The sequence below is a fragment of the Belonocnema kinseyi genome, chromosome 7, assembly GCF_010883055.1.
Source record: "Belonocnema kinseyi isolate 2016_QV_RU_SX_M_011 chromosome 7, B_treatae_v1, whole genome shotgun sequence".
Lineage (NCBI taxonomy): Eukaryota > Metazoa > Arthropoda > Insecta > Hymenoptera > Cynipidae > Belonocnema > Belonocnema kinseyi.
The window spans coordinates 80958373-80973029 of record NC_046663.1 but is presented as its reverse complement, the minus strand read 5'-3'; the positions used below and the strand labels follow the sequence as shown (position 1 = coordinate 80973029).

Here is a 14657-nt window from a genome sequence, read left to right as displayed (position 1 = left end):
TTTTTTTTTTTTTTTTTTTAATCAATGCAGCATTATATTTGGCAATAGGGCATTAAATTAGCATTAAATGAGCCCTTAATTATGAGAAAGGTTCCAACTCCATTCGAAGATATGGTTAGGTCAGCTTAACATACCTACTCACATCACCCAAAATTATTCTTTTAATAGTTTGCCTTCAGAAGTTTTTTTTTCAAACAGGAATTTAAGCAGGAATATCACTCGCAATTACCTGCACCTGAAATTTATGTTACATTATTAATTTTAAACTGCTTCAGTGCTAAAAATTAAACGAAAGAGAACAAAGCATGAAAAATTATGTGAATTCTAGTCATCAAAAGTTCCTATTATTTATATATGTATTTTGAAAATATCATTTTGATTTCTGAATTCAAAAAATTGGAATAAACTGAAATAATTTCCATAAAATTCCACATAAACTTAAATATTTATTGTTTAATTTTCAACTTTTTACTTCTAATAACATATCTTTGGAATTATTATAATTCGCAGAGTTCGAATGTTCTAAATTAAGAAGTGCTAAATTAAAAGAATTTTATATTTCCTATTTTCATCCTCATTAGGTACAAAGGACTGCTGCTGATCAGGCACGGCGGCAGCAGTTCAGCTAAGTGAGGGGAAATCACCTGGTGGAGGAACCGTACGCAGGTAGCTGGGGCGGAATTGTCATTTGACCTTTATTTTAATTCGGTTTTGCAGGGCCAAACGGTGAAATATTTATGCTAAATTTTGCGCATACATATTCTAAATATTCTTCTCTTTCTTTCTCGCGAAACTATTTTTTTGGTAAGACTGTTTCTATTTTGTTTTCCAAATAAAAAAGTGCAATTTAAATGCGACTGACAAAGGCAATCTAGCAGGTTGCATCCTGTTAGCTTTATCTAAAGTCAGATTTTCCAAATTCAAAGTGGCGGATCCAACATAGCCGCTAAAATGTGAAATTTACAAAATTCAAAATAGTTCATCCAACATAAAGGACGAAAAACTTGAAAAATGTATTAAGGTTTGTAATAATCAGTCCCTAGTGATTTTTTCAAACTGAGTCCGAAACTTCAGGCAGATTTTCAAAATGCTTCAAGTAATTCAAATGCATTTTGAAGAATTTCAAAAGGTTTCGAGGGAATTAAAAATAATGCAAGGGATTTCAAGTAATTGCAAATATTTTAAAGCATTTAAATTAATGTAAAAACATTCAAGAGAATTTCAATGATTTAAAGGAAATCCAAAACATTTTAAAATGTACTTCCAAATATATTTTAAAAGAATCCAAAAAATTTCCAAAGGCATTTAAAAGATATTTTAAGAGATTCCAAAAGATTTCAAACCATAGCAAACATGTGATTACATAATAACTTCACTTTCAAAACAAGTGAAATGTAAACATGAAATAAAAAAAGAAAGACGTAGCGAAAGTCTAATCATTCAAATGAAAGACTTTAAAATTATTGTACACAGTAGCAAAGAAGATTGTTATTTTCACCTCAGCTTGCTTGAACTTTGAACCTTTGATCTCGGAAGAAGTAATTATTGTCACCGACATAAGAGACTTTCTAAAAATCTCGTAAGATCCATTGTGGGGTTTAAATGTTACCTTCAAGATTGGACGTATCGGCATTAAAGCGCATTAATTTGACTGTCTTATCGTTACTTCCAGTTGCCATCAGCTGCCCATCCGGTGTCCAAGCCAAACAATATATCGAGCCTTTATGATGTTTCGTTCTTTTGAAGAGAACAGTCGGTTGATAGGTCTCATGGTCTTCCCTGAAAAAAATTTGATATCAAAAATTAATAAATTAGGAAAAATTTCAATATAATATGACGAACAAAGTACACAATCGTTCTGAAATTAAAAAACTGTTTCCTTTCACTCAGAGGTTTCTTCTATTCTTCTCAATTCTTCTATGCACCGGATATTCTCAGTTGTTACTTTCCTCGAGCAGAATGATTTTTCCGTCTAGTTCCCAACCTTTCCCTTGTTTCCTTCATTGATTCAAATGAGTATTTCCAACACTCTTCAACTTTTGTATGTATTACTTAATTTTAAATTCATTTTCTCTGCTTTGATTAATTTTTTTTTTCAGAAATTCTGCAGTCAGATTTGAGTTTGAGATATTTAAAAAATAAATTTGTTGAGTATAATAAGGTATTTGAGGATTTATAGTGTGTAATTAAGTACTTAAAATCCCACTTATGGAACAATTAAGACCTTTAATCAACCCGGTAGAAATAAATAATAGGACACGCTCTCACCTGTCAACCACAGTTTTTCAAGGGTTTGAAGATGTGCATTCTAAATTCCGTGAAAGACAGAGAGAATGCAGTTTCCATTATTCTATAGTGTTTGATTTACAATGTTATTATCTTTAGACTTAAATTGGGCCCTTTTAACTATAAAAATGATTAAAAATTTAAATATGAAATCTTTGAAATATATTTCAATGAATTTTTGATTCAAATCAGACTTCGCAGACAAAAATGATTGAAAAAAACAGGGGAATGATAGCGATTTTGTACGAAAATAAGTAAATTAATTCTTCTAAATAAAATGGTTGAACTTGTAACTAAAAATTTTAACTTTCTACCAAAAGAGATCAGTTTTTAACGAAAGAGTTGAGTTTTTAAGCTAAAAAGTCTAATGTTTTAAAAAACAGTTTACTTTTAAACACGAAAAGTTGAATTATTAACCCAGAAAGATGACTGTTCAACAAAAAATTTGTCTTTATAAAAATATATGAACCATAAAAGATAATATAATATTAAAAAACCAGTTGGATTTAACAAAAGCAGACGTATTTTCAATAAAATAGTTGAATTTTTACACCAAAAATATGAATTCTCAATCAAATGTTAATTTTTAACCAAATAAAATTTGCATAAAAAAAGAAGAAAAGAGGGAAATATGAGAAAGGGTGTCGAGTCTGAAATAAAATATACGATCTAGATTCTACTGCGAAAAATCTGATTATCAGGTGATTTAGGTGGAGTTTAAATAGGAAGACAATTTACAGACATGAATAAATCAACGTCATTAGCATACTACACTTTCTCTCTTTAAATATTCTCATATTTTTCTGCATTTAGATTCGCAAAATAATGGCCCAAATATGGACCACTTTCGAAAAAAGAATGATGTTCCCTCGAAGTGAAATCGATACAATCATTGACTCTAATTGATTAGTGTGGCGTAACGTGATTATTACACGGATCATGATCCTAGGATTTCGTGGAAAACGAAAGTCTATTATTTCCTCTTTCTTTTCGCAATGATATTCAGATTCATAAGAATACAGTAGACAAGACTATTCAGACAATCGTAGCGTATTATCTCAATAATTTTCAACTTAATCAAATTATTATAAGGAGGGTTGTTACTAAATGATTCTTGGATACAATATTCATTTTGCTAAGCAAAGAGAAACATGCGCGCAATTTGTTTGGCGTCAGGCGATTTTTAAATTAAAATGTAAATAAAATATAAAATTCATATTATTACAAAATTAGTATATTTCATGGCATATATAATCTAAAATTATAGACAAGCATGGGCAATATTTTTTATAATAGACAATAGACAATATTTTTAATAAACAATAGATAACATTTTGTTTAAAATCACCCATTTTCGGTGAGGTAAAGTAACTAATTTTCGAGGAAATAGGCAAGCACAAACTTTCCTATCCTATTTCTTATAAATGAAAACTCCTCGATTTAGAAAATTATTTGGCTGGACAGTATAAGTTTACCGAACTTTAATTTCTGCATATAAGAAAAATAAAGTTTTCTTTTTCACGTCGGGGAAAATTTATAATTTATAATTTATAAATTTAGGTATAGCCCAGTAAGCATGCAAAAAATGCCCCCAAAGACAATCAAATATAAAAATGCATAGAATATTTAAAATTAAACAAAATATGTTAAAAAGATTCTTGTGTAATAAAACTCAAGTACTATCTTATAGTTTTTTTTTACCACAGAATAGTCACTCAAAAGGCGATCATTATGAATCTTTTCAGATTTTTAAATTTTGCGGATCCTAGTGTAAAAGATTAAAAACAGTCATTTTTACATTAGGGTGGTCCAAATTTATACCTGTAAAAATTCAACCCCCTTTTATTGTGCACAAGAAATACCCAAAAATATGCAAAATAACAGATTTCTATCAAATACATGATAAAGAACAACATGAATTATTTTTAATTGATAAGGCACTAATTTCCAAATATTTGTCAAATAATTTTAAACTGTTTAAACAATTATTACTTAATAAAATAGTTTTTCTCCCGCTGTAAATTGTGAAAAGTTATCACCTGGTAATTACTTAAACAATTTTTATTGGTTTAAGCATTTTTTTCTTCCTAAAATCGTCAAAAGTTATTATTTTCTGGAAATAATCACACAATTAAACAATTTTGAGAGCTATATATTGTTAAAGGGTATTTTCAATTTTTAAACAAATACCTATTTTTTAATAATATAAGGTATACCTTCTGAGATAAGGAAATACTGAATATTAAGCGGCATGATATAAAAGATTCGAAAAATCTAGACCTTCCTCCACCTTCCCTATAGACGATTTGTGCGAAAAAATTGTTTTAAAAAATTAAAATTCATCAATATTGTATAATTTATTCCGAATGACAATAACTTTTCACGATGTACAGGGGGAGAAAAATTGTTTGAAGAATTTAAAATTATTTGAAAAATACTTATAAATTCGTCACTTATTGTTTAAACATAATTTATGTTGAAAAAATTCCAAAAAATACCGTCTTTAGCATGAATTTAATAAAAGAAAAATAAACTTTTTTTCATTTTTTAAAGCATTTTCCGGGTAAAATACAAGGGGATTGGCGATGTCAAAATTAAAGGTCATTGGGTAAAAATGATTCCTTGAATATTTCTTAAGACGTGACTTTACTTTAATTTAAAAAAAAATTATAACAAGTACTTCTTATTTTTATTTTTTTTAATCTAGCTTTGTTATCACAAAAAATCGAAAGTTGAATTCTTACAGATATAAATTTGGACCACCCTAATGTAATAATTAGGTACTGTTTTGAGTCTTTCACATTAAGATCCCCTTTAGCCCTTTGGGTAACTGTTCTGTGGTAAAAAAAACTGAGACAGTACTGGTTTTCTTATCACACGAAAACTTTTTTTTTTAATTTGCAAATTTTTTTTAGTTTGAATTTAAAGCGAAAATGTTTTCGAAAAAATCATGCACGTGGAGAATAGACAGGGAAAAAATCAGAATTCAACATGAAAATTCAGAACTCTAAAGTTTAAACAATTGACAAATTAAAGAAATTATTCAATGATTAAGATATCAGTAATGATGATTATTCCAATTTTCTAAAAATCAGACAATTTTAAGGCATAAAACTGAAAATTTAAAAAAAGTTAATAAAAACAAGATCTCTCTGATTCCAATTTTTGAAATTGCAGAATTTCAAGCCTATCAATTCGAATTTTTTTTCAGTTGAGTTTGGATGTTTAAATCTAAAATTATTAAATATACAACTGACTAGCAATGTTTTCAATATTAAATTTTAAATAAACAGAAAATAATAGTGAAATTGTCCTGATATTTTGAATACTTGAATTTTGAAATTAAAACCCTGCAAAAATTAAGACAGTTTAAACAAAATAAAACTTTAGTTTTAAGGTCTCATAAATTAAATATTTTTAGAATTATGCAATTAAAACTATAATTTTAAATTAAAATTATAGAAATTTCAAAGACGATACATATTATTAAGTATCATATCATGTAGGACCAAGCGAATTTTACAGTGACTGGATACATTTTTTTTTACTAAAAAAATGTGATTTGTATTAAAAAAATCACTCAGTTTCACCGCTTGAAATTGAAAAATTTTAAATATTGTAAACTGTTAAAGTATAAAATTATAAACACTTTGAAAATGACTAGCTTTCTAGTTGGAAAATTTCAAACCCAATCAATTCAAATTTAAAGCGTTTAAAGTTAAACAATTCCAAAATTCGTTAAAATATTAAAGCATTCTTCAACTATCATCTTGAAACTAAATCGTCGAAAATTATTAATTTTGAAATTGTGCATTAAGCATTACAAAATACACTCGATTTACTTTAAAAAGCAAAATAAATAACTTGAAAATCAATCAGTAACCATTTCCATGCAAGGGGACCAACTTAAAGTGAAAATAAAATGGTATATATAAGTCGCGAGACAAAAAGCGAGCAGCAACAAAGGAACTTCATTGTGGACAAAGTGTTTGAATGAATTGGAAAATTATTATTGTTGGTCTTGAAAAAAACTAGAATGAATTTAAAATTGCCAACGTTTTGGAATCCGTGCGACCCACAATCAAGCTCTCCATGCGGTCCATTATCAACTCAAAACAATTTCCTCCCAGATTAACTTTGTTATTTTAATGTTCACATGCGTTAAAATTATGCTTCAAGTTGAATCTGAACATGTAATTATTTATCTACTGAAGTACATAATGATCCACATTTTTTATGAGACAGCACGGAGTTCGAAACCTTATCAAGTTTAAATCCAGCCTTTTCTTGACCTTATACACCGGAAACATTTTGCTATATAAACTAGAGGTAAAACTGAAGAAAGAAATAAACTAAGACAATGAGACTGCAAAATAAAGACGTTGCAAATTCAAAAGATAGAACAGAAATCACTCCAAGCTCCTAAAGCGTGAATTTAAGTTACCTATTGTATACATTTATTATTAAATTTATTATCTAAAATTTGTTATTGAAATCATAGAAAAAGGAAATGCAAGCATGGAAAAAAGTTAGTCAAAACAGTGCTCTCTTTCTTTTTTTCTATATTTAGAAAATGAAAACATCAATAGGCATTACAAAGAAGTGGAGAAATGAAACGCGGAACCGGAATGGTCTGATTTCCAGCAAACGACATCATTTGTCACGGCCCATCGCTGTGCGTACACGATGCGACAATCGACAGCGATTGACCGTCATTGTTTTCACATCAGCAGCAGGTGCCAATCACCATTGATTTCTCGTGAATCGAGGATTTCTGACGATTTGATGCTCATGTGGTTATAAGTGCTTTTCAAATGATGATTAAGTTATTCAGAAGTGTTTTATTTGATAGCCGAAGAAATTTCTATCTGCAAAGACGAACATTCTTTTTCCATTTATTTCTAAATTCCAATATAGCTTTCTCTTTAATGTTGAATCTCTGTAAGACTCAATTATAATGCAGCATTACATTTTCCACCTTGACTAATCTTATAATTAATATGAATTTTAATCCTTTACGTTGATGAAATCATTATAATCTACTTCTATTTAAACTAAACTGAGAACGGTCTATACAAATTTGGTGTATTATTTAACGTCTGATTTTATTAGTGAAATGATTTTCTAGGACTAATACATATTTAGTTTTTCAACAGGTAATTTGTTTGAAACATTGAATTATTTCTGTACGAAAAATTGTTGACGGTAAATGATCTATTTATTATTTTAGCCTTCTGAAAAATATTTTTTTTAAATTTGATACGGTGCAGTCCAATGGAATATTTTCAGAGACAACATTTAAAAAACAGAATTTAAATTTTGAACATTCAATTTTGAAATTATTTAACTGCAAACATTTAAAATGTATGTATCCTCAATATTTTTAAGGCCATGGCTACGTGTACCGAAATTTCCGTAAGAACAGCCGGATTTCTTCAGTACACCTAGCCACCGACATATGTTAACCCTGTATCTGTGAGACGATCTTTTTACTACAATATTTTTCTTCAGACCAATGGAAATTAACGACCACTAGAAGAAAAAAAAACCTATATTTTTTTAAAGCTACGATGTTATTGAGCAGAAAATGTTGTGTTTGATCGTAAATTTACTAAATAAATATTTTATCGCTAATAGTACGGAATAATTTTTATAATTAATTAAATAAAAAATAAATAACACTAAAAGTTTAATTTTAAATACGTGATATTTATAATTTTGTCCACCTAGAAAAGAGTTTATTTCAAAATATTTTTTTTACAATTTCGAATTGCATAAATTTGAATATTTAAAATTTTAAATCAGAAACTTTTAAACTTATTTTAGAAAGTTTTCGTTTGCAAAATCCCTTTATTAAAAGTCGCTCAATTTTGAACGTTAAAAAATGAAGACTGGCCAATCAGTTTTAGTTGCAAATAAAATTATCATTTATTTCATTTATTAATAACAAACTTTTATGTCATGAATATTGAAGAAACTTGACATCTAACAGTAGCTATCTATTCGTTAGAAAGTTTTTTAGTCCTTTTTGTGTTTAACAAATTTAATTTATAATATAGTGTTTAACAAATCTTTCTGGGTAAAAAAAATCAGCAATTAGTTAATATTTTTTTCTTCCCAGTCTGAAAAATCAGACTCGATTGAAAAATCAACTATTTAGTAGAAAATTCGTATTTTTATTTTTGATAAATTCAGCTATTTTTTATATAAAATTTCTAATATTTTGAAGTTAAAATATCAACCATTAAATTTTTCATTATTTTTTGGAAAAACAAGAATTTAGTATAAATTCATACTTTTTTGTTGAACTTCAGCTGTCTCGTAGAAAATTTCTGATTTATCTTGAAAATTCAATTTTGTTTTTGTTAAGGAATCATTCCTTTTGTCAAAAATTAATTTCTTTAATTAAAAAGGTAACTTTTTTTATTGAAAATCAGTCTTTTGGGTTGAAGATTTATATTTTTGGTATAAAGATTCATATTTTTTGTAGAAAATTCGAAAAAGATTTTAAAAAATTTTAAAACAACTATTTTAATAAAAATGTATTCCATTTTATTAAAAATCCAATAGTTCCGTTGAAATTTTTTTCATTCGGAAATTTAAAATCTTGGTTGGTTAGAAAATCAACTTATTTTGTTGCAAATTCGTCTTCTTTGTATAATTTCAGCTATTTTATATAAAAAATTAAGATCTTTTTTCATTGGAATATCAGCTATAGCATATTTTGTTAAGAATTCATGTTTCGTGGTTAAAACTTTTATTAATTTGTTGATGTTTGTTGACAATTCGTCTCTTTTGGTTGAAAATTGAACTACTGTGTTAAAAATTAATGTTTTTTTGTAAAAAAATTATCATTTTAGTTGAAACATTGTCTTTTTTGGTCGACGATGTCCTTCAAATCGACAAAAATATCAAATAAATCGTCCAGAATATAGTTGAAATTGGTATCATTAAAAAAATCACAATCAAAGCGTTTTATTTTCTAATGTCTTGAATTACCGTTTATGATACTCACAAGATGAATCAAAACCTTGTAAGAAGGGGGGAAATCGGGAAAACTCTCGATTTTAGGTATTTTAAGGGATTTTTCATATCTAAGGGGAAAAAATTCAAGCGTGAAAAACAGCTCGAAGACCGCCCTCTCAGCGAATTAGTTCAATCAAGTTGCGTCATGCGTCCAAAAAATGGTTTTTGCGGTCCTGCATCTTACGTTTGGACTGCCCTGATTTAGAATTAAGTGCAAGGTATTCCACATCCGAAAGTGATCTTATATCGAAAGTTTAGAATAGTTCAAATGAGATTAAGTATTTAAAATGTTGAAATTTTCTAAACACTATTAAAAATCTATTTATTTTTCAAATAAAAGTTTTTCTTACCGAACATCGCTGAGTTTGGGGTAGGCGCATATTCTAAGAGTCTTAGAATTTGATCCAACAGCGTAGAGTTTTCCATGGGGATGAAATTCCGCACAACGAACGGCTTGCACATCCTCGAGAGCAGTAACTGGAACAAATCTGGGTCGACCCCCATTGCTACTTCCGTTGCTCACATCCAATTCCGGTCTGGGGTCCTGATAGAGAAACAAAAAAAAAATTATCTCTAAAATCCAGCATGATTCAATTTCAAATCGATGATTCCATCGAAAAATATCCATTATCGTACTTTATACCTTTTTCTAGAAATTATAATGATCTCAACAAGATACCATAAAAAATATGAAAAAATTAATCGCCGCCTCCTATAAAAATAATAATGAATAATAATGAATAATAAATAATAATAAACCCTTCCACTATTCGTTACACATTACCAGCCAAAGCTTGGAGCTCCCAGTGTAACGTAATAAAATACGACACCCCCACTCCACTTAAACCAAGATTTCCTTATTCGATTTTAAAATAAATAAAATGCGAAATATACCGAAATTATATAATAATATATATTAGAATCCATAATACCACATCTCAAAACTAGGAAAATAGATTGATTTATCACGAAAATAGGGGAATAATATGATAATACATTCTGTTTAATATAGAATTAATGTATAGGTACCATATGGAATTCAATTTTTATTTACAATACAATAGATGAAGTTTTAACTAAAAAAGATCAATTTTGCAACAAAAGAGATGAATTTTCAACCAAATAGTTAAATGTTCAAGAAAGAAAAAATTAATTTAAGACCAAACAGTTCAATTTGAAACCAAATAATTGGACTTTAAATCAAAAGAAACTAATTTGTAGCCAAATAGTTGAATTTGCAACTAAAATTATGTATCTTTATAAAAAAATGAATTTTTAACAAAGAAATTAACCTTTTAACCAAGTATTTGAATTCAGAATCAAAAAAAGAATAGTTCTCAATGAAAAATTTAATAGTTTATATTTCCAGGACGAAAACATTCTCATTTTACATCGAAAACAATCGAAATTAACCAAAAACCTGAATTCCCACGAAAAATGTATAAGTTGATATTTCCACACAAGGTTGGTGAACTTTCGATTCAAAACGAAGAATTTTCAATAAAAGAATTAATTTTCAACCATAAAGTTGAAGTTTCTACGGCAATAAAAGAATTCTCAAACCTAAAAAGGAGATTTTCAACAAAGCAGTTTCATTTTCAAATCGATAAGCAAGTAGTTTAACTGTCAACTAAATGGTTCAATTTTCAATAAATAAGATCAATTTTATATAAAAAAAAGACGAGTTCACAACAAAATATATAAATTTTCAACCAAATTGTTTAATATTCAACTAAGACTGATCAATTTCCAATCATTAGTTATAATAGCAGTTCAAAAAATGAATTTTCAATCAAAAAGCACCAATTTCTAACAAAACAGTTAAATCTTCAAATAATGAAATGATTGTTAAATAAAGTTGTTCAGCTTTCAACGAAGTGTTTAAAGTATCAACCATAAAAGATGAATTTTAAATGAAAAACTTAATATTTGATATTTCAACTAAAAACTAAAAACTGGCAACCAAAATTACATTGGTTAAATTTTCAGTTAAAAATATTAATTTTCAGTACAAAAAATTCTCAAAGAAATAGTTCAATTTTCAACAAAATAGTAGAAATTTTAATCAAAAGAGATCAATTATGAACCAAAAATATAATAGTAGACTTTTCAATTTAAAATAATTAATTTTCAACGAAAAATAATTTATTTTCTTATTGGATACTTTTAATTCATTTCGCACTCCAGCGAAAAAGGGGAAGTTTATTGAAATCGGAGAAAAAGAGGAATTCTTTAATAAAGGGGGAAAGAGGGGAAAAGAGGGGAACAGGGGAAAGAGTGTAATGTCTAAAGTTATATGCTTCACTTGTAAAATAAAGTGACTAATTTTTTTACTTTTCATTTATACTTTCCATGTCCGATATCAAATTCTGCGTTAACCCATCCAACACTGCTTCAAAAATCGTCCTAAAATCTGTTACCACCTCCCCCAGCTTTGCATTGCGACGTAATTTTTTAACGGTCCCATAATAACCATATTCAGACTGAGTATATTATACTTTTAACTTAATGTCACGTATCATAAATCAGAACTAATTAGAATGTTTTAAATGCCAAATTATTTATTTAATGTCCTTTCCGAATTCGTTCACTTTCACAAGGAGTGTGATCCTACACGTTTCGGTTTTAGATATGAACTACATTTAAAGGTTACTCGACCTAATTTATTCAGTTCTGGTTTCCGAGCAGGACACTCGCTTTTTGTAAGAGAGGGACCAAAGACTAAATAACTGAGAAAGGAAAAATGGTTTCAGGTAGTTAGTTTTTTTTTCTTTAATTTAAAGGAAGGATTATGCAAAATATAAAAATATGTTTCTTTTTCGGGTTTAAATATTTTCAGAAATCACAGCCCAACATGGTCTCAAAACAGAGGAAACAGGGTAATTTTTTTACGAAAATAGGAGAATAATAGGGGAATAAATTCTTTTAAATAAATCTAATTTTATGGGTATCATATTCCAAAAATTTCAAGTCGAAATATAATGCATTTTAAATAAAAAAGATTAATCTCAAGCAATAAAAGGTTCTCTACCAAAGAAATCAATTTTTAAGAAAATAGTTGAGTTTTCAACGTAAAAAGTTGAATATTTAAAAAAAATGCTGACTTTCAAATCCGCAAAGATGATTTTTCAATAACAAAAGTTGATTTTGAACTAACAAAGATGAATTTTTAAGCAATATAAATTTTCAAGCGGAAAGACAAATTTTGTAGACAGAAAGTTTTTTTTTTAGAAAAAGTTGCTTTTTCACCAAGAAAGATTACCTTTCTATAAAAAAGATGAATTCTCAACAAAAAATATAATATTTGGTACTTCAAACAACAAATTTTGTAATTTTAAATCAAAACAGTTTAACTCAAGCAAAAAAGAGGCATTTTCAAAAAAAAAATATGACTTTTCAACTAACTAGTTGATTTCTCAAAAAAGATGATATATTTTTACAGAAAAATATTATAATTAATATTGCTGCCAATAAAATATTGTGATTTGAAATAAGATACAGTAGATTCAACCAAAATCGACGAAATATCTGTAAAATGGTTCATTGGCAACCAATAAAGATATTCTATTAAATGAAATAAGTTTTCACAAAAAAAGTTCATATTCAAACCACGAAAGATGAATTTCCAATTCTAAGGTTCAACTTTTAATAAGAAAAGACGACTTTTGAGCAAAATATATGAAGTATCAAACAAATAGTTTAATTTTTAGTAAACAAGAACTTTTTAATCAAAAAGGATTTTTAAGAAAGTAGTTGAACTTTCGACCAAACAGTTGAATTTTCAACCAAAGAAGATGAATTCTCAATGAAAAATATAATAGTTGATATTTTAACCAATAAAGATAAAATAAAGATTTCAATTTTAAATAAACAGGAATTCAGTTCAATCGAAAACGATAAATTTCCCAGAAAATAGTTGAATTAGCAACCAAAAAAGATTTTATACTAAATGAAATGAGTATTCGACCAAATATTTGAATCTTTCAAGAAAAGAGACGAATTTTTGACAAAGAGGTGGAATTTTCAATCAAGAGAGATGACTTTTCTATATAAAAAAAAGATGAGTTGTGAATCCAAACGGGCAAATTTCCTATCGAAAAAAGGCCATTGTTAGACAAAACTTTTGAGTTTTCGACCAAAAGAGGTGACTTTTTGATAAAATAGTTTGACTTTCCACACAATTTAATTTTTAACCAAATAGTAGAATTTTTCATCAAATACTTGAATTTTCATTCTACAAAGACGAATTTTCAACCAAATTTTTCAATTTTCAAACAAAAAAGATTACACTTTAACTGAGAACGGTGGCATTTTCAACCAAATACCAGAATTTTTAAGAGTAGAAGGAAAATTTTTAAAGACAGTTACATTTTAAATAAAAGAGTTAATTTTCAAAAAAGAAAAATGAATCTTTAATAAAGAAAGATGACTTTTCAATTTAAAAAAAAGGAAACTTTTCTCTAAACGGGCGAACATTCAGCAAAAAGTTGACTTTTCGAATAAAAAAACATGACATTAACAAAATAGTTGAAATTCCAACATAATTATTAAATTTGCAATATAATAGTAGAATTTTGAACCAAAAGAGATTCATTCAGTACCAATAACATGATAGAAGACTCTTATTATATTGCATATAGAAAGTTACTTTTTTTTTTATTGTTTTCCATGACTCCAGTTCGCATTTGAGCGAAAAAAACAAGACAAAAGATTTATGAAAAAAATGTATTGATAGCAGAGGAAACAAGAAGAGTTCATTAAAAAAGGAGAAAAAGAGCGGAATAGGGGCGCAATTTGCATTTTATAAGAGGTAGTTTTTCAATAAATGTACTTAACACATTTCTTTTGATGCAAGAATCCTTCCTTTTTCGCCTTGCACAACGGAACTTTGCCACGCTTTTACTTTCGATTTCCCGTCAGAGTACGTGAACTGACCAGCCTATCAGATGCGATTATCTTCTTGGTGAATCAATTACCAAAGCAAATGAGAACTACGTTGTTCTCTTGGCAGCCAGTGCAAGACGAACTTTTTAATGCTTCTTAATAACTCGCTCTTTACTAAAAAAAAAACTCTTTACACGCGGTAGGCATTAACGGTAAATAATGAACGCCAAGTTCATAAACGTAAAAACATTATACTGAAGATGTATAACAAAATTGATTAAGCATGGATACTTAATTGAAAATACTCATATTTTAACTTTTTAAATGTACTTTTATTAGTAGATAGATTTTTATTCTTTACTAATGGACCCAAGTGGGGAACCTTACATAACGACTTCGTGAGGTTCTTCGCTTGGGGTGATTGCTAGAGAGATTGATCAGCAACATGGGTCGGAGCAGTG

General features: G+C 27.9%; 1 protein-coding gene across 7 annotated transcripts in view; it reads right to left on the bottom strand.

Moving 5' to 3' along the window:
• The window catches only part of LOC117176019 (WD repeat-containing protein 47), a 249114-nt gene that overhangs the window by 10361 nt on the left and 224096 nt on the right, over window positions 1-14657 (bottom strand). For all 7 annotated transcript variants that reach the window (XM_033365973.1, XM_033365975.1, XM_033365972.1 and 4 more), the window contains 2 exons: window positions 9663-9856; window positions 1610-1779 (listed from right to left, as the gene is read on the bottom strand). In XM_033365973.1, coding sequence (XP_033221864.1) covers window positions 1610-1779; window positions 9663-9856 — 364 coding nt within the window. The remainder of the gene's footprint in view (window positions 1-1609; window positions 1780-9662; window positions 9857-14657) is intronic.